This window comes from Ctenopharyngodon idella, chromosome 5 (genome assembly GCF_019924925.1).
Source record: "Ctenopharyngodon idella isolate HZGC_01 chromosome 5, HZGC01, whole genome shotgun sequence".
NCBI lineage: Eukaryota > Metazoa > Chordata > Actinopteri > Cypriniformes > Xenocyprididae > Ctenopharyngodon > Ctenopharyngodon idella.
In genome coordinates this window covers 18,320,946-18,342,174 of record NC_067224.1, presented here as the reverse complement: position 1 = coordinate 18,342,174, position 21,229 = coordinate 18,320,946, and the positions used below count along the sequence as shown (strand labels likewise).

Below are 21,229 nucleotides of genomic sequence, written 5' to 3'. Positions count from 1 at the left end.
TGGTATTAAAACTTTCAGTTTTGATTCTTTAATTGGTGAGAAGGAATTATAGTATAATTATGGATGATGCCAAACAGCTCATCATTTGAATGAGTATGTTAATGAAAATGCACAGCTCACTAATCATGACTTGCCATGGTGAGATTAAAATAGATTGATGGTAAAAAAAAACAAAACAACGACAACACTGCTGAGTGTGAAGTAAGTGTAAGCGTAGTCGTTGCAGATGAATGTGTGCTTGTGTGTGATACATACAGAGCCTAACACCTCCCCCACACACACTATATGGTGTTTCTCAGTGTGTCTCACCATATACTGTATACTGCTAATGTCTGTTGATTCTTTTCCCTCTCGTTCACCAGAAATGCAGCCTCAAAGCAGCACACTTTTTTCCTTCTTGGGCATTTCTGATAGAAGTGTAAAGCTGACATTTGCAGTCTTTGACATCTTTAAAAGGTGTTTATGAAACTGATAATGTTGTTCCATGCGTGTAAGATATTTATTAGCACAGTTTAGGAGTTTTTTGGAGACGGGTGAGTTTAGCAGTCACTATACAATTTATGTATTTATTTATTTTTGGCTGAAGATTGCTGTAATTGATCTAAATCATGTATACCAAAAGGCCATTTAATAAGATGCACTAATGACCCATTCAAATTTATTTATTTATTTATTTTTGCGTTGCTGGACACCCTCATTTTTCGCTCAGTGACTTTTTGTCACTGTTGTGATTTCCCCTTTAAGATGCCAATTTTAACATAAGCAGATTTTTGTTGTTGTTGTATTTTCAGTAAAGACTGGATCAAATTCATTGCTTGTAGCAGATACAACGACCTTAGAACAGACAATTTAAACATTTTAGCTTGAGACATGCCCCGCTGTTTAACTTTCTATTGTGTGAAATATTCTCCACCAACACCCACTTAAAGAGACACTGTTGAAGCTTTGGTATGTGTGAACTGAAGGTCCTCGAGTTAAAAGAATATGAGTAAAGATTACCAATCTTTGAATGTGACAGTCAAAGCTCAAGCCTTCTCTCTGAATTCATTCTTTAGCTGGAGATCAGAGCTCAGTGTGAATATGGAAGGTGACTAGGAAAGAAAGACAGAAATTGCTCTAGATACACTGACAGCTTAAACACAATGCAAGTGACATCAGTGACATTGGGTTTTGAATGAGTTTTCTCAGTAGTGGTTTCAAAAGAAGCAGAGGTGTGAGGTATTGTGGTGTGTTAAATGTTTTTGAGGAGAGACAATGAGAGATTTGCACTGACACTTACTTTGAATTAAGAGAATATCTTTTACTTATTAATGTGAAGAGAAAACCGTGTTACTGCAGGTTATTCGGTAAAAATAAATGGGAGAGATCTTGTAAAAATTAACATAACATATTTTTTAAGCCTTTGCAAAATAGAATTGTTCAGTCACTGGCACTTTGCATGTGAATGACACATTCGTGATAAGACAGAATACGTGATTGTATCTATATGGATTATTCTTTTGTAGTTTAACCACATTTACATCGTAGATGATTGGGAAGAAGTGTTTAAGTGCTTTTTCCTCCTTTTTGCATAAATTATGTTGCATGCTGTGTACTGCATATATGGTATCTGAATGCTCAGGTAATAAATATTCATGTTTTGCTCTTGGTAACATTTTAGAGAGTTGAGTTGTGAGCCTTCTGGAATTATCATTAGTCATAGTTTATTATACAATTTGACCTTCATCTAAGCTGTTGCAATGGATAATGAAGATTAGATTTGCATTAAATTTCAATTCATGACAGATGTTTGCTTGCTAAAGCCTGATGTGCTTTTGCCACAATTAGTTTTTGTTGGTGTCTGAGACTAATTTCAGGGATAATAAAAGATTTCTTTTGTCATATGACACATCTGCCAGTCCTAGATAACATGGATCACATTGTCATTGACCTTGTCAGAAATTTTGTATTTCAGTTCTGCAGTAAGATCTCAGCAGTTGATGATACGTGTTCATAAGAGAGAGACATTCAGTTTAAAATTTTTATACTAAATGTTTATACTTGCAGTGCCCTCCATAAGTATTGGAACAGTAAAGACAAAATTGCTCTGTTAGTTGTGGTGTCAAGACATCTATAAATATGGTTAAAAGATTAATATGAGGCAGAAGTACAGAATGTCACATTTTATTATTGGCTGTTTCAACACAAAATGTTTTACCAACTAAGAAGTACAGCACTTTTAGAGTTTCATCCCTCTGTCTAATGTGAGCATAAGTATTGGGATGGTTTAACTTAAATGTGTAAAAGCTAATATTTAATTGTATATCCCTTAAAAGCAATCACAGAGCGAGTCTGTGACCCATAGACATCACCAGACTCTTGATTTCACACTTTAATACAGCCATTTTCAATGGTTGCTTGTATTGGGGAGTTTCTGCCTTTAGTCTCCTCTTCAGCTGGTGAAATGCTTGTTTAATAGGATTTAAATCTGGAGACTGACTTGGCCAATCTAAGACCAAAAATGTCTTTACCATGATAATCTTGATTGAGATGGCAGTACTAGTGTTTTGGGTCATTGTCCTGTTGCACTTCCCAGTGAGTCTGATGGCATTTTCTTGAACACTGGTAGGCAAGATTCTTTTGTACACTTCTGAATTCATTCTTCTGCTGTCATCATTGAATAAGCCCTCAATAAAGATGAGAGAGCCTGTTCCAGAGGCAGACATGACACTACCTCCACCATGCTTTCCAGATGAGGTTGTATTCTTTGGATCATTTGCAGTTTCTTTTTTTTCTCCACACTTTTGTTTTCCCACATTGATAAATGTTAATCTTTGTCTAATCTGTCCATAAAACTCTGTTCTAAAACTCTGGCTCATCTCTGTGTGTTTTTGCAAATTCAAATTGCCTTTCCTAATTTTGGTACTGATCAGATGTTTGATCTTGCTGTGTAGCCTCTGTAATTCTGTTGGTGAAGTCTCCTGCGAACAGCAGATTGTGAGACCATCATCCCAGCTGGTTGCTGGTGATTTTACAGTCTATTTTACTGACAGTCTATCATCAACTGCTGTTGATTGGCTGACCTGGTTGTTGTCGGTTGCTGAAGCTTGTCAGTGGTATCTATCTTTTTCAGGACATTCCAAACTGGATATTCAAAGTCAGTCTCCAGATTTAAATCCTTTTGAACAAGACTTTCACCAGCTGAAGAGGAAACTAAAAGCCAAAACTAGCAACCATTGAAAATGGCTGTATTAAAGGCCTGGAAAAGCATTTCAAAGTGTGAAACCAAGAGACTGGTGATGTCTATGGGTCACAGACTCGCTCCTGTGATTGCTTGCAAGGGATTTACAATTAAATATGAGCTTTTACACATTTACATTTACTTTTAGTTAAACCATCCCAATACTTACAGTATGCTCACATTAGGAAGAGGGATGAAACTCTAAAAGTGCTGTTCTTCTTAGTTGGTAAAACATTTTGTGTTGAAACAGCCAATAATAAAATGTGACATTCTGTACTTCTGCCTCATATTAATCTTTTAATCATATTTATAGATGTCTTGACACCACAACTAACAGAGCAATTTTGTCTTTACTGTCCCAATACTTATGGAGGGCACCGTATACTATAATAGGTTTATTTAGGAATGGGATGTTATGTTGGCATATTTCTCTTTACGGTTTTACTTCAGGCCGATCTTATAATTTAGCTGTCTCACATTAACTTATTTCAGGTCATGCCACAACAATTCAGCTAGATTAAGTTGAAGGCTTTGACTTGTCAAAGCACAACAGTTCTTCTACTTCAGCTTTACAATCCCATTTGAATATTTCTGAGGATCTTTTTGTGTGGTATGACCTACTTTCTGTAAAGCATAAACTCATGGATGGACACATTGATATTTTCCTGTAAAATTTATTACTACAGTATGTAATTCATCAGTTCTTTACTGACCATAAGTCATCTGGGTTCTCTGGTTGAAAAAAACAAAAACAAAAAAACAACTGATATTTCTACCACAAAATGTCATTGTTCAAATGAAGTGTGTGGTTCTTCTAAAAATTATTTAACTTGAATGCTGTGATTTTTCTCTTTGATAACTTTTCGTTTACACCCATATTCACTATTCTTCACAAGTGAATTCATGAACATCAGCCAGTTTAAAAGTTGCATGGAGATCTTTAGATGTGTTTTTAGCCTTTCTTGCATATGAACAACCTAGGCAGAGCAACAACAGAATGTCCTCCATTTGAACATTGTCTGTGGATTTATACAGGCCAGAGTAATGCATTTTAGTAATAGCACTGTGACCTTTACACACAGAGACTTGTTTCTGATCAGTGCACGATTCATACGATTGATGTTTCAATTTACAGGTACTGTTTCAATTTACAGTGACAAATGGGAATGTATTCAGTAAAAAATGCAATGTTTCAAAATTAATTCAGGAAGGGATATCATTTTAATGAGCTCACCACCTTTTTCTCACCATCACAAAATGCCAAAATTACTTCGAATACGTTTAAAATTGCATGTGCAATCTCTGACTTGCACTCTGATTTTATATCAGGTTGCAGGCATATTAAGAAAATAAGAATCACTATTAGAATCAGAATTTCTGAAGTGCGCATGAAATTGCAGTTACAACAGGAATAAAACTAATGCAAAATTAGTCGTCCTTGAAACGACTCCACAAGCATGTGGAGTTAGGCTGGTCATGCTTGTTTCGTTTTCAAATGTAATTAAACAGATCCTCGTCTGAGTCATCTCACACAGAGGCCAACTCATAAATCTGCATACTCTTGCATATGCATGAACAAATGCTAAATCCCTGCATACATAACCAAATGCCTGTAAATATCACTTTGCCATTTCTGAAACTTTTGTCCTATTGTTTTTCATTCTCCATTAGATTATACCTAAAGACAATGAGACGAGGTCCACGCTGATGTACAAATACATCATCCATGAAGATTCGGTGCCCCTTAACAACAATAATGTCATTCAAGAGGACACGTATGAGTGGGCACTTAAAAGCTGGTCCCAATGTTCGAAACCTTGTGCTGGAGGTAACGTGCACTTAGTGTGATCTCTTAACTTATTTAGATTACTCAAATATATTTCCTGGTTCTACTCTGTCTCTTTCGACAATCAGTTTGACATTTGGTAATTTGCACTTTGGATTTTTTTTTTTCATTAGAGACACAAATCCTATGGTTGTGTTGTTGTCAGCACCATTAGAAATATTAAACTATTATCAAACATAAAATTAACAATTTAAAAAAAGTAGCTTTTAATTGCATCAAATGTCTGATATATGAGATCCTCTTTAAAATGAGGATTTTGGTCTGTCACACATCGGAAGGCTTGACCTTCTTGACTGTTTCCAATAATTAAAACTAGTGTCATACAACATCATAATTTTGACAGCCTATGAGTTTATAATTAATTAATAAATACTATTAATCATTAGTTTATTCATTTTTAATTAACTAATAATTGTGACACCCAAGAAACAACATCATGGTTTATTGGTCTATTGAGGTGTATGAGAGATTTTGTTCTGCCAGGCCAGATTGTTCAAAACTTACTGAAGACTTGTTCACTTCATTACACATCATGTTTCTCTCCATTCTTTCATTTTATTTACTCTTCAGGATTCCAATACACCAAATATGGGTGTCGTAAAAAAGGTGACAACAAAATGGTGCACAGGGGCTACTGTGACATCAACAAGAAACCCAAACCTATTCGCAGAATGTGTAACTTACAGGACTGTACGCAACCACAGTAAGTTGAATTTAAACATTTTTTTTAACCCCACTCACAATAACTGTTGTCCTTTTATCTCCAGTGACAGATAGAATGTTTTGTCATGGTACAGCATGTGATTTTTTTATCTTTTATAACTCAACCTAAACATCACTAAATAATGTATAAGCACTCATGCTTCACCAGTCTAGCTTGGGGAGCTCAGAGCTGGGTTTTGATTGCTTTATACTATAGGGAGGTCTTGCTTCATTCATTTTTCTTGTCAGAGGCTAAGAAGAAATCTCAGAGTGTGATTGTGCATGTATGTTTCATGTCTATGAATAGATTGCCTCAGCCTATAATTTCTACTTGAATGTGTAGCCTTGGCTAATTTTCAACTGATAGATGAAGGTCTTTCTTTCCTGTTCCATGGAAAACCACAAATAAATCTAGCAGCTTTTTTGTTGTTTTTATCAAGCGTGTGTCCATGACCTGCTTTAATGATTAATACAAGGAGTTTAAGAATTATTTAGACCCTTCAGTATTGAATCAACCTACACATGCCACTGAGTGTATTATATCCACACAGAGAATATCTTTTTCATTTACATACACCGAATAGGGTCTACATGCAGTATGTTTATCACGGTATTAAAGGGCATTTCTGAGCATCACAATCCCACTTCCTCTTCACCTATTAGCATTGACATTTTTTGAGGGCTGGTTTGAAGTGCTCTTAAATAAGTCATGTACTCTGCCTTTTTTTACACTGTTAAAGACTTGGATTCTCATGCTAAACATGGCCAAAGTTTCAAAACACAAGTTGGACGTATGACGGAGTATTTCTGTTCCAAAAATTCTCTTCCAAATCCTCACGGGATTCGACTTTTTATTTATTTATTTTTTTTTCTCGAGTATCGGCCTGAGTGATGTCAACAAGGTCGGAATTCCTTGTACGGGCACTTCTCCCGGAAGGGCGCACGCGCACACGTGGACCTGAGCGGGAGCGCAAGAGCACGCCCATCAACGCGCGTTCGATTTACGGAAGTCGTCGGCAGCTCTGCACAGGACTGCACGAAATCAACAATGTCACCAAAGAAGTGTGTTTTTGGTTGTGAGGGAAAGATAACCTTGCTTCCCAAAGAACCCAGTGGAGCTGAGAGATTTGTTCTCACACATTACATTGATGCGCTCTCGATATTTGTTGTTAAAATAACCATAGAAACTGATAGTTGCAATCACTTTTTTATTGGTTAAAATGAATGGAGAATATCTCATGTTTTTCCGTGGCTGCTCGAGCCCTCGGGATCGGCGCTTATGGTTTCCTAAACAAGGCCCAGTTCTACACTGGATTTACAGATCGTTTGAAACTGAAAGATGGAGCGGTCACAGCGATATGATCCCGGTCATGAGTCGGAACCGCAGGTGGTGAGTAAAACTGCTTCAAATGTTTGTTTTATTGACAGTAGGCGCCTTAGTGCATATAATGTAAACAACACGAAAGCAGTGAATTCATAAATTCATTATTCATCATTCATACGCTGTATTCATTATAGTGATTCAAAAGTTATCCATGGATAATGCGATGGTGTATTGTATGTTTAAATACAGTTGTTTAGCTGACCATTGATAGCTTGTAGACGATCTCTACACAAAAGCTGCGCATACTCGTGACTCTAACTCCGCTCACAGGACACGCCTCCAGGCGCTCGTACGGTGTACATTTTAGGACTTCCTCACACCTCAGTCATACAACGAAAAGGCGTCATGCCTCAGACTAAAAAGCTTCAGTCATCGGACAAAACGGCATCGCGCCTCAGACTGAAAGGCTTCAGGTCTCAGGAAAAACGACGTCAGGTGTCAGGTCTCGTACAATTAGTCATCGAATTAAACAGCCTCAGACCAAAAGTCATCAGACGAAACGGACTTAGAAAGAAGCGAATTGCCCCACCTCAATGTGATGTCACGTGCACGCAGTTTTCTGTTAAATGTTACACTACGTTGTATAAAACATATCCCACTGAGATTATTTTGTAAATTTGTATTATTCACTAGTTTTATTTGCATGTATAAAAAGTTGGCAAAATAAAACATTGCAACTCACTTGCATTATAAACTATCGTGAACACATACGAAAATTAACCATGGTTAAAACTGTTAACTATGATTTTTTTTTTTTTTTTTTTTTTTTGTCGGATTGATAGGCTACTATTTGTATAACAATAATTTTTTCTACAAATACCATAAACTATAGTGTAGCAAAACCATGGTTAATTTGTGGTTACCATGGTTAACTACAATAATCATTTTGTTTTATTTGTAGTAAAACCATGAGGTACGTCCCAATTTGCGTACTTAGGCACTATTGTATGACATTTTTAAGTATAAATAGTGTGAGTAGTGCGTTCACACTGAAAATTCCAAAAAGAAAAAGTACACTTTAAATACCCGGATGATGCACTAAATTAACGGAGAAAACGAAGTTTGGAATGTTGGACACTTAATACACCTCAACTGTCGCAGCTTTAATTACGTAGCGGAGGGGAAGGGGCTGTCAGTCTCCGATGTTAAATGATAAAATAACCTTATACAATTCACGCACTACATGGCTGAGTACATAGTGCATAAGTACACAGTGTATAAGTGCATAGTGTATAGTGCGTCATTTGAGACGCAACTATGGTTCATTTTTATGAGGTAAAAAAAAAACTTTCAAACCATTTGAATGCGTTGTTATAAGCACAGCTGCTTTGTGTACAGAGGTTACCAAGGAAACGGCTGTATTTCTGCTGTTCCAGCGCCACCTACTGTCAAAGAGTCGATTAGGCACGGCAAGGCAATTTTATTTATTTAGCACATTTCATACACAATGGTAATTCAAAGTGCTTTACATAAAAAGGAAACAAATACATAAGAAAAAAAATGGAATGCATAAAAAATAAAAATAACAATAAAACAGAATACCACTATCTGGATGGAAGAGTCACATTTTACATTTTCATTCAGCCCGTTGCTGTTTTTCTGCAGACCAATGTGAAAATCGCCATGTTCTTTTCTGATCTTTTCTTCTCTTATTCGCCAAAGGATTACATAAATAGCCTACATGAATACCATCAACAGATAGATTCTACATAATTAACATGCACGCACACACACCTTACATCAATTTGTTTTAATAAATAGTGATATTGATACAACATTATATCACTCATTATTACATATACAAACAAAGGAAAACTGCTCAATAATCGGAGATGCGCCCTCTAATGTATGTACAGTATGTCTGTCATGAGCTATTATCTGAAGTGTTTGGGAAAATCACTTCAAAATCCACTTGTAGTGATGGAATAAAATGGATGTAGCCACCTGCTAACAGATGACTGAGCGTTATAAATCAACTCTTATTGTAAGACTTCAAGATACTCTAAATGAAAGAACTCATTCACTAATAATTGTGTGGATTATTCATATTTATATACACAGGAGAAAAATTCTGCTTAACATGAATGCACATGAATTTGTTTTTAAGCTTGTTCTAAGGTTAATATGGAGTATTCTAAATGAGCGACTGCATGCCAGAGTTAAGTAATTTGGGTCACACTTTAGATTAGGGTCCAATTCTCACTATTAATTATTAACTACAACTTTTGCTTCAGTAAACTCCTAATTATGCTGCTTATTAATAGTTAGTAAGGTAGTTGTTAAGTTTAGGTATTGGGTAGGATTAGGAATGTAGAATATGGCCATGCAGAATAAGGCATTAATGTGTGCTTTATAAGAACTAATAAACAGCCAGTATCCTAATTTGTATGATAATAAACTAGTTAATAATGAGAATTAGACCCTAAACTAAAGTGTTACCGTAATTTGCATTACAAAATACCCAAACCATGTCCATACGTATGGGCCTTCCACACGTCCTTTCCCTTTGTCATTATCAGTAAACATGACGCTGTCTAAAGACAAACGCAGTAAACACCTTTTATACAGACCCAGATTACAGACCTCTAATTAGCCAGTTGTACATATGCATGTCTGCTTCTTCATGTAGAGGAAGCTATAACGTACCTTTTCTTTTAATCATCAGTTCCTTTGATAAATTTGCAACAGAGTGAATAGTACTGTAGAGCTCCACAGAGTAAAGAGACATTTTTAATGAGATTATAATTTGAGCCCCTTACGTATGATAATTGTTCACTCTCCCACGTCACTTTGTACATTTCATGCTGAGAGGAAAGCCACATAATTGTAGTTCAGCCTTTTAGACTTTCCCAAAGATTATCCTCCTAATGTGGCACAGGAAAGAAAACTAATTGCAGATTGAGGCATGATGATTCTTTTATATCTCTTAATACATTTGAAATTGAATGCAGTTAGCATAAATGAGGTCCTTAAATATGCACTAAAGACAATTTTTTTTTGGGGGGGGGGGGTTAAAAATGGTAAAAAAAATTACAAATGTTGAAATGTTAATGTATGAATGTTAAACTACTGGAGCTGCTGAAGAATCATTTCATTTTCCACAAGCTGAACTGTTGCTGGAGATTCAGCTGCTGTGACGGCTCCCTATTTCGATTCTGATAATTCCTCTGTGTGCCCATCAGTCAAAAGGGCTCCTCCTCCCTCACATCTGCGGAGGATGAGATTGTGCCTGCAGTTCTTCTTGCATTTCCTTTTTCCCATTCCCTTTTTCCCATTCCCTTTGTATTCGCTTGTCCTAATTTTCTTTCATTTTTTTTTTTATCTTCCTCATTCTCGAAGCTGTCTCTGTAGGTGGTGGCCATTTCGGTTTCTTCTGCTTCCTTTGCTGTCCTACTGCTAGGCTGTTTTTGCCAAAATCTGTGTAATATAATTAAATATGGTAAAATGTGTGAAAGGCAACTAGAATACCCATCTTGTATTGCTAAAAGCATTAATTAAAATAACTGAAATATTTAATAAACATGCATGGTGTGGGGAATATAAAAAATTCAAAAATTTTAATCTTCCCATCCATTAAAGGGATAGTTCACTCAAAAACAAAATTAATGTAAAATAAAGGTAATTTTTTAATCTTTCAGCATGACTACTGTATCTCACAGATGTCAGTATTTGTTTAAGACGTACAAGAGCAGTAGAAAAGGCTGCACTGTTTAATTATGCCAGTTCACACAGGTCAATGATGCCTTTTCTCATATGCTATGTTGATGAGTTATAAAGTCACAAATGAGGCACAAATGACCTTCTGTAGTGCTCTGTTACATAGGCCGGTTCAACCGCAGAACATGCTCCTCACTACCAAAAGCATGCTGCGGAGGTGGTAGCAGGTCAGTTATATTCTGTAGTTTTGACATCACTCTCCTCTCTGATGCAAACTCCAGTGTGTCCAGTCAGTGGTGGATGAAGTACACAATTCAAGCACTTGACTAAAATTACAGATACACTTATAAAATAGTACATTACTTCAGTGAAAGTGTTTAAGCACTCCTTTCAAGTACAAAAGTACTTGATTTTTAATGTACTTAAGTACAGATGAATGTTTGTGTTGTGATTTTTATATACATACGTACTTTTACCTTAATTTTGTATTAGATATTTTCTATAATCCTACTGCTCAAAATACCTGGTGGAGGGAGAATTGCTGGGTCTGAAATCATTATGAATTATTACGAATTGTCAAGTAGCCAGCACTAGTCAGTAAGGAAGATTAGTGGAAGCAGATACATAATAGGCTATGTGATGTGTGTTGACAAACAATAAAAACAGATGTCACATAGGGCTGAATCATGCATAACATTTGTATAAATGCTATGCAAACGTACTAGTTTTATATAATTTGAAACTACTACGGCAGTGGGGAATGCAAGTGCATTATTTTAATGTTATGTTGTGATGTTTTTTACTTAATCTACACTGTTGAGATGGTGAAATGGACATGGGCATTCAAGCATTACAGCTCACCCTATTACAGCAGATTTAGTTCACAAACAACTGACAGTTGTGAATTTTATTTACTATAATCAATCCTAAAATTTGGCATTTGTAACCTTTCGCACCATCAGTCGCACACACACTCAAGCTCCGAGGATCCCGGTTCTTGGCTCATTTTGAGCCAGACTTGTAAATTCAGTTAACTAGAGACTCGCTTTGAACAGATCATTGAATCAATGAGTTGTTGACTCGAGAACAACTGCAATCGGATCAGTCCAATTCGTAAAAAATAATCTTTCTGTACGATTTGCGAACCGGTTTAACAGGTTCATTGAAAAGAATCAGCCATGAATCGGACACTGCAATTGTGTCTCAGAGCACATGACAATTTCTTCAGTTCAGCAAAAAATACCAAATTAGGCCAATGCTTTGGAATGTAGTCAAGTAAAAGTAAAAGTTTCTCAAAATAAAAATACTCCAGTAAAGTACAGATTGGCCTACTTGAAAAATGTACTTAAGTGCAGTACGAAGTAAAAAATACTTCATTACTATCCACCACTGAGTGGGTCATTTACTGATAATATGGCATCTATCATTCACTAAAAAAACTGAATTAAAGGGATAGTTCACCCAAAAAATTCTGGCATCATTTACACCCTCATATCATTCCAAACCTTAGACTTTCTTTTGTGAAAGAAGATATTTTGAAGAATGTTGGAAACCATTCACTTCCATTATGTGAACAACAGCAACAACAAAAAAATACAGTTTATCTGCTTATATATTTCACAGAAGAAAGAAAGTAAGAGATTTAGAACAACATGAGGGTGAGTAAATGATGACAGAATTGTCATTTTTGGGTGAACTCTCCCTTTAAATGTTCTGACGTATATTTGTTGTTAACCAGTCTTTAATACATAGTCAAGAGTTGACCATGTGTCATTTTATTTGTGTTCTGCCCTGGATATATTCTCAATGACTGTATGATTGGTTTTGAGCTTTATAAAGTATCTTCAAATACAACTTTTAGTTCATCAGACCGAGCATTTACATTCTCTGATCACATTCTGATTGCTAAATAGTCCATCTGATTCATTTTATCCAACACAGATTTGTTAGCAGCTGGTCTGTCTTGGGACAAGGAGTAATGAGTGGAAGCTCCTTCTGTTTAAGGAGGAAATGTGTTGAGCAGTTTTATAGTCCTGAAATAATGGGACAGATTTGTGAATGATAATAGGCAGATAAGGATAATTGAAAACGTTTGAGAGATTTCTCAGTCAGAATGATTAACATTTTAATGTAGTCAGTATTTGGGCTTGAAGGGCCACCCCTAAATCTAACCCTGATCATAACCATCAGTGGACATAAATAGATCATATGAAAATGTACCAGTGAGATCATACAAATTCATACGAATTATAGCCACCAATTCACCAAAACGTAAAATAGTTACAAATTGGCCTGAAAGTGTGTTGATTTCTTCACAAGCTGGTTTATAAATTTTAATTTATAAAAAAAAGTATAGACATTAAACTGATTATTGACGATCGCTGTAAAGGTAATGTCAGGGTTATGTCAATGTCTGTTTAGTTTCATCATGTTTCATCATGGGTTTAGTTTTCCCTGCTCCCGTTTTGCCTGTGTTCTTTGGTCATTAGTTTCTGATAAATCCCGAACTGTTTCTGTTCTGGTTATTTAACTCTTCCTGTGTGTTTAAGCCCTTAGTTTCCTTAGTTCTTTGTCCGGTATTGTCTGCTCAATTGTTGGTCTGTGGACATATGCACATGGATGTCTATGTCCAGACCAAATCTCATATCTCAGTAATGTCCATTTATCTGCATGTTTAGTTTGATGTCACACATCACCATTTCAGGGTTCAAACAATCTATCAGATCCCAAAAGCAAACAACAAACACTGCTAAAATATGCTTGTGGTGTACTATAGTACAACTGAAAAATCATGATCCTAACCTTTATCACCATACCGAAATCTCAGTAGGCCAAACAGTGATCATCTTTTCTGAATTGTTAAAATATTGGTGTCCAGTACGCCGTGAGCCTAGACTGTAGTGCACACTGAATTTTTAAAAGCTTAGCTCAGAGGTGTGCTATGAATGAACAGTGCTGATAAACAGCTGTTGAGTATTCTCACTGTGAATGGAGGCCTGGATCCTGAAACAGAATTCAGTACGTCACAAGTGGATTGAACCACATTTCATTTGTTGTCTGACAGATGGATCACAGAGGAGTGGGAACATTGCACTAAAACCTGTGGGAGCTTGGGATACCAAATCCGCACTGTGCGCTGTGTCCAGTTCCTTCATGAGGGCACGAACCGCTCCATCCACAGCAAGTACTGCAATGGAGAAAACCCTGAGATCAGAAGGCCATGTAACAGAATACCCTGCCCTGCCCAATGGAGGACTGGGGCCTGGTCAGAGGTATGTTTTTCTCAGGTCACAGGTGTTTTGTTGCTGTCATTACAAAGGTGCTGTAGTTGTCAAGGTTTTTGAAAATAGCATTTTGGGAAAGTGAGAAGGTTGAATTTTATTTTGCAAAGCTTGGCAGAAAGAAATACTTTTTACAGTTTCCGGTGTAATTTGGCTTGAAATCTGTGTGATATCAGTATCATTTGACTAATGTGTTTTTGTTTTTTTGGAAAGTCAAGAAATGTCTGGAGGAAAACAAAACAAATTAAGACTTAAAAGGTATTTCCTTTTAGTTTGAAATTTTTAACTTGGTTATAATTGTTTCCCTGCACTGATAGTGTCCAAGTGAGGCCTGACATTTCCATAAATTTTATCAATAATGATTTTGAAAGTCAACTAGAGAGATTTTTTTTTCATGACAGTGACCTTATTACCCAGCTGTGTCAGAAAGCTAAAATCCAGACTTTGAGTGTTTAAATTGCCAAGTAGTCTTTAGATGATTTAAAATTTTATACAGACATATCGAGCTTGAGCTAATACACTGTCGATAGGTGCAATCCTCTAGTGAACCAGCCTATGTGGTATTGATTTTGACCCCAAGCAAAAGGATTAACACCAAGCTGTGTCAATAAAAACTGGACATAAAGGCAACATGCGGTGCGATAAAGGCAATCTTTTCATGTAAAGCTTACTTTTTTTTTTTTCCTAACCAGCTGTGACTGCAATAAGCGTCAGGACATGAACCCTCTTCTATTTCTGCATAGTCACTCTTCGTATCCAATGAGATCTTTGAAATCTCATTGGTCCAAAGTTTCCCTCATCATAACTGTGTTAAACATCAAATATTTTCTATTTGGCTGTGATTCAACTGAATTTTTTACACTGCACTTAGCCTTGGGTTATTGTTGCTCTAAACGCTGCTTTTAACCCAGAGCAAGGGAACGTTTCACACTTGTAACTTAGAAGCAGGTTTGGCATCACTTTTGCGGTGTGAAATGTTGCGTTGTCAGAATGTTACGACTAGATGCTTAGCAACCGACAGACAATTGCCTGCCTCATTTTCAGGGGCTTTGGCCAGTAGTGCTGTGTGCTGTATTTAAATAGGATTTACATAGTAGTTTGAGTGTTTGAGGGGAAAAATGTCAAATAGGGATAGAAATTGCAACAATTGGAGTAAAGAAGAAACCATTTCATTTTCACCTATAAAGTCTGAAAAGTACATTCAGGATAGTACAGTCTGCAATATGTAACATGAGGATGTGCAATGCTAGAGCCTTTACGTAAACATATTGCTTGCACATTCATCCAATTAGTAACACTGACACCATGAATATGGAAATAAGAATGTTAACCCAGGGTTTAGGAATGTACAGTGTGAAACGTCATCTTATAAATGCCCAGGGTTTAGAATGACCCAAGGTTAACTATTTCAAGTGTGAAAAGCCCTAATGTGGACAGACAAATTGCATTGTGCATGTTTAGGACACAGTGTTAGATGTTTGAAACCATGTGTATTTCTCTGTGGTTCCCATCACCCTCTTTCTTATCTCTCAGTGCTCAGTGTCCTGTGGGGAGGGTGTGGCACGACGCCTGGTCACATGTCGCATTGGAGATCAATGCACTGGCGAGAAGCCTGAGTCGCACAAAGTCTGCAGGCCAGGACCCTGTCACGGTAAGATGACATAGACACACAATTACAAATTCTGCATCCCAAAACAGGGAATTGGTTTCAGCAGGAAACGCGTCAGCACAAGACAAAAGTCTGCACTCATCAAGCGATTTTATGGGATCTTGAATGGCTAAACTGTTCATGTTGTTCTTTCAACAAAAGAAAGCCTATTGAAAGAGAACGGAAAGTGTTGCACAATGCACAAATTCATCTGCATTGATGACATTATTCATGGTGCCCTTAACCACAGTGAATTTCCCAGAATCCCTTTTGTGGTCTATGAACTTCTCAACTGCTCTCTGGAGAAGCTTGTTTACCCCATCTCAGTTGTCTGTTGAGAGCTTTTATTTAGAAACGCAAATTACGCGTGAGAAAGCTATTAATTAGGTCACATAATGCCTACAAGCTTGAACTCAAACATGAGCTTTTGGCAACATTTCTTATTGTTAAATAATGTACTGTTTTTGCATTTCTCCCTATACCTTTTTTACACCCCATGAGTTTGAAATTGCACATTTATCTTTGTGTTTTATTCATCGTGTTTGACTGTGGTGATGTGCACTGCCTAGAGCACAAAAACAGTTTCTTAACAAACAACATAAAGGCCTGACTTTGCTCAATAGAACTCTATCGCTGCTCTCGAGAAGTTTCTTCCAATCTTTTATGAGTAACACTCAGCTGGTCAGCATTTTTGTGTTTTTTGTGTGCCTTGAGTACAGCGATAAGAGTGCGAAATCTAAAATGAATCTCAGCAGATATCACTGTGAATAGCACTTTCTTTATGTGTCTGCTTGCATGACAGCACCCCCTAATTCCTGTTTAATGGCTTAAGCCGCACCTGTATGACATCCATCTCAGTGGAAGGTTAACAAAACATCTACCCTTTACAACTGACACTTGCGGCATACTGCTTAACTTTTCATCTGTGTATAAAGCGGGGCTCCTTAGGGAGCTGGAGGCATTTTGCTTCTTTTCATCTGTAAAACACAGCCAGTTGGTGGTTTACCTAGTGGCAAACAGTCCGTAATCCAACTTCAAAAACTGGAATGGCTCTTTTATGACTTAAAATAATTGAAAGACCTTGTGGCTTTTTTACTGAGGACCTCTGCATTTTTTTGCGCGCTTTTACTTTTGTATTGAATAGGACAGTGAAAGGAGAGAGGAACAATATGGTAAAGCTGAGGGGATCAGAAAATTACACAAATCTGAGTCACCCACACATAAGCGTCACTATGCAATGCATCAGACTTGCCACATCCCCGACAGACCTCTGAGTTCAATATTGGCTTCAGAATTACATTATCCATATTTACATCACTAATTATCAAGACTAAATGGATAGTTCACCCCAAAAAAATGAACATTCTGTCATCATTTACTCACTCTCATGTCGTTCCAAACCTGTATGACTTTCTTTCTTCTGTGGAACACATTTGAAAACAACTTAAATAATGCAACAAATAAGGACTTTTTAAGTTTCAAAAAGGATGCATTTTGTGAGCGATTGTTAAGATTCAGTCTGAAAATCATATACTCAACTATTGTATGGTTTAAGAAGATTTTATACAATAAGTGAATAAGTGGTATGGACTTTTGTATATATTTTTATTATTCACTTTTTCATGTTAGACCTTGACAGCCCCAGTATCCTCTTATTAATTGTGACATGCTGAATACTGTTTCTGGGTCAACTCAATTTCAAGTGAGAATACAATCTCAGCAGCTGTTTATAAGTACTATTCATTTATAGCATAGTTTAAAAAATATTACACTAGTCTCTAGACTTATGACATCCCAGACACCAATATTTTAACAATTGAGAAAAGATGAATCACTGTCTGGCCAACTGAGATTTTGGTGGAGATAAAGGTTAGGATTGTGATTTTTCAGTTGTAATGCAGCATACTGGGATTGTATATTCATGTTTGGACACGTAAACTGAGATGTGCAGTGTCAGACTTGACAAAAATTATAACCAGAAACTGGTCAACTGAATGGGAACACAAAACAAAAGGCACGAAGTCATACTGATTTGTCATACTGATGTGAAACACAAAAGGTAGAAAGTCATACTGATTTGGAATAGCTTGAAGGTGAGTAAATCATGACAAAATTTTCATTTTTGGGTGAACTGTTGGTTGTACTCCCAATGTTGTCAACTATCACTTGGGTGAAATATCAATCATAATTGTGTATGGGCAGTTTATTTTACTGTACTGTATGTAAAGAGACATAGATCCTACTGTATTTGGTAATATTGATGATATAAAGACACCGACTTTTTAAAAAAGCTGAAATGTGAAAATCTTCTGTGAATTTTATTCGGCACCAAATAAAAGCCTTGTGCTTCTCTGACAGATGAGCCATGCGGAGGAGACAAGTCCATATTCTGTCAAATGGAGGTTCTGGCTCGTTATTGCTCGATACCAGGTTACAACAAGCTCTGCTGTGAATCCTGCAGTAAGCGAAGTGGCACTTTTGCTCCTCTTCTGCACGAAGCTGCTGAGACGGAGGAGGAACTTCGCTTCGGTTCAGCCTCTCAACTTCTGGAGACACTCTCAGCCTCAGCCATTAATGGAACTCTGAAAGGCCCTCAGCAGCATCAGCGGGGATCCTCTTCACAAGGCCAATTTGCCAAGCAGACCGCCACTCCCCCACCTCGCAAACCCGAGAACAGCAAGACGCAAAAGCGCCTCAAACCTGGTGTGAGAAATCTGCCTGCAATGACAATCCATAGCTCGTGGAACGAGGACGGCGGTAAAGATGTACCATGGCAGCTGGAAAGTTCCCAAGAGTCTCAGTGGCCAATGGCATTATCCGAGGTGGAGAGATGAAGGCTAGTTTGTGTCTTTTTTCCTCTGGAGTCTCTCTCTTATTTGTTTGATGTAGATATAGATCTTTAACATTCATCGTTCCCTTCAGATCGTCCTCAAGATATTTAAAAGCAAGAGAGGGAAAAGTGCTGGTTCACTTTCAAATGTTCTCAATTCCCCCACCGGCAGTATTTGTTTTTAGAACACACTTGTCAATCACACACTGTTGTGAAGGGGAATGTGCCAAAGACGTTCTTATCATGATCCTTTCAGGGTCCTGGATATGGAGGTTTGGTTCGCATACGTGAAGAGACTCCGGTGGTACTCGTGAGGAAACGCTTGTAGTTGTATCAAACTTCACGATCTTTACAGTTTTATTTTTAACAGCTCCAAACTTGTTTGACCAATTAATATTTATGAACATTCCTGTAAATACTGTATATGGAAAATGTCAGTATTATTTTTTTTCAAACATACAAGCTGAGGATTTTTAAAATAAGAGATTCAGGACCATTATCGGTGCTTTTTTATATTAACACGTTAATAATATTTTAGGAAATGTGCTTTCACCCACGAGTTAAGCACTGAAGAATTAGTATTCCAAAACGTTGTGAGCCAAAGGAAAAACATCAGTGAAATACCATTAAAAGTGCAATGAAATATCTACTTTTGGTTACAAAAGCATTTCCGTCACTCGTGAATCAGCCTCTCAGCAAGTCATCGATTAAATAAATTCTCATAGACTTTGTTTTCCTCCAAAAGAATTTTTCCTGTAAAATGTTTACCTGTGATGTTGAAGCTTCTCTTTGACACTTGCCTCTTAGATTTCTCCTATTTTGTCTTATGAATTCACCTTCAGCCAGAAAAATTGAGTGACAAAATTAAGCGTGAACGTCATTAAGCAGCTAGCTTCATCATAATGTAGGAGACCCATCATATATATTGTGAATTGGATGTTTCAGGTGGGATTTTGAAGGAGTAAAGCTGGACTTTCTGGAGATCTTATACTGCACAAGATAACTCTTGTCTGAGGGAGAGGAAAGCTATTTATTTTTTATAATCAAGGGTAATATCTCAACCACAATGCATCTGACTGCAATACCAAGGGGACCAGTTAATCTATCAGTGGAGTTCAGCTATTCATAACTGTACACACACTCTCACCTGTGTGCTACTGTAAAGCTATTGTATATACCATTGAGAACTTTAGAGTATTTATTGAGATTCAAAGTTCAACATCATTTAAGTGTTACTTCATTGTCTGTTACTTCAGAACAAAAACACAAGCTCCCATTGAGTAGTAAGAGTCGCTCACAAAAGTAAACACAAACAAAAGTAGACATATAAATAGCCTTGTTGCTGTTTTAACTGCCGTTTTAGATACAATAAGACATGCTCAGCTTTTGAGATGTTATAAGGGAAAGCTGTTTCTCAGCCATTTTAGAATAGAAATATTGTAGAGAAAATAAACAAAGCTGTCATTTACAGTGATTCATTGTCCTTCACCCACAAATCCCCCAATCCTACACGAAACTGTTTTTACAGTTAATTCGTAGCTTTACCTAAAACAAGACTTGATCTTCTAGAATAGACAACTTCATTCAACCGATGAAAGCTGAGGTGAACGTTGTGTGCATCACAAAAAAAAATTGTTCACTTTCTGCTAACAAAGAATTTGTTACTAATAAAATCAGCTAGCTTTCAGAAACACAAAAGAATGTGAATAGTAGATGTTAAATTGACAATCCCTAAGCCACAGACAGACACCCAATACAAAAGGATAAAGCATATCCTCACAACTCCATGTCCATTTAAGTATTAATCGTTGTTCTGACTTACAAAGACACTTTCAGTTGCTTGCAGTCATTTCTTTTTGTTTTAATTTGTACTTTTGTTAGTTGTAATGGGAGTGTACACTACTGAGGCTGTTTTTTTGTAATGGGGAGCACATAGCAATAAAGAAAGTAATAAACACCACACTGTCTCTTAAGAGTACTTTTTAGGTTTGCCCTGTTGTTTGATTAAATGTGAACTCACATTTTCCCCTTTCCTCTACTAAGACCTCTACAAGACTCTTTACAGTGAAAATGTACGATTATAATCCTAAGATAATACTACTAAAATGACTGAAAACTCTGTTTGCAGATGTGTTTGTGAAAATAGCAACAGCTAATTCAACATTTAATGAATCCTACTAAATTTATTATGTAAATCCTTAAATGAAATGTATGTTGGGATATGTGTGCTAGAACACTGAGGCTTTAGTCTGTCTATTTTTAGTTTTCCCCCTTGCTATTATTACAAAACAGAATTAAATGCACTGAAAATGCTCTTCATTGAAATTTCCTTTTTTTCTGTCACCATGGGTATCTATACAGACTTCTCTATGGAAATCAATTATTTCACTGAGGCAAACATTTTATTGCAACATTAAATTGCTGGTGCACTGGTGCTGCACATGGTGTTCATATAAAAGTATAACCTGGGCTGCCCATTCATTTTCCAGCTCCACATACCTTTAAGGCTCAAAATTGCTATATTGTGGCAGGCTTTCATTTCTAAGATCCATTCAGATTAATTAGCCAAAATTACTCTGAACAAAATTAACGCAACACTTGAAAAAATAAACGCAACACTTTTGTTTTTGACCCCATTTTTCATGAGCTGAACTCAAAGAT

At 36.7% G+C, this 21,229-nt stretch overlaps 1 protein-coding gene across 1 annotated transcript in view; it reads left to right on the top strand.

The window, feature by feature from the left end:
* adamts3 (ADAM metallopeptidase with thrombospondin type 1 motif, 3) overlaps positions 1–20,881 on the top strand; it is a 101,386-nt gene extending 80,505 nt beyond the window's left edge. Inside the window, 5 exon segments of the mRNA XM_051894888.1 lie at positions 4,892–5,048; positions 5,637–5,769; positions 13,874–14,081; positions 15,624–15,741; positions 18,097–20,881. Coding sequence (XP_051750848.1) covers positions 4,892–5,048; positions 5,637–5,769; positions 13,874–14,081; positions 15,624–15,741; positions 18,097–18,572 — 1,092 coding nt within the window. The 3' untranslated portion in view covers positions 18,573–20,881.
* Positions 20,882–21,229: the final 348 nt, after the last annotated feature.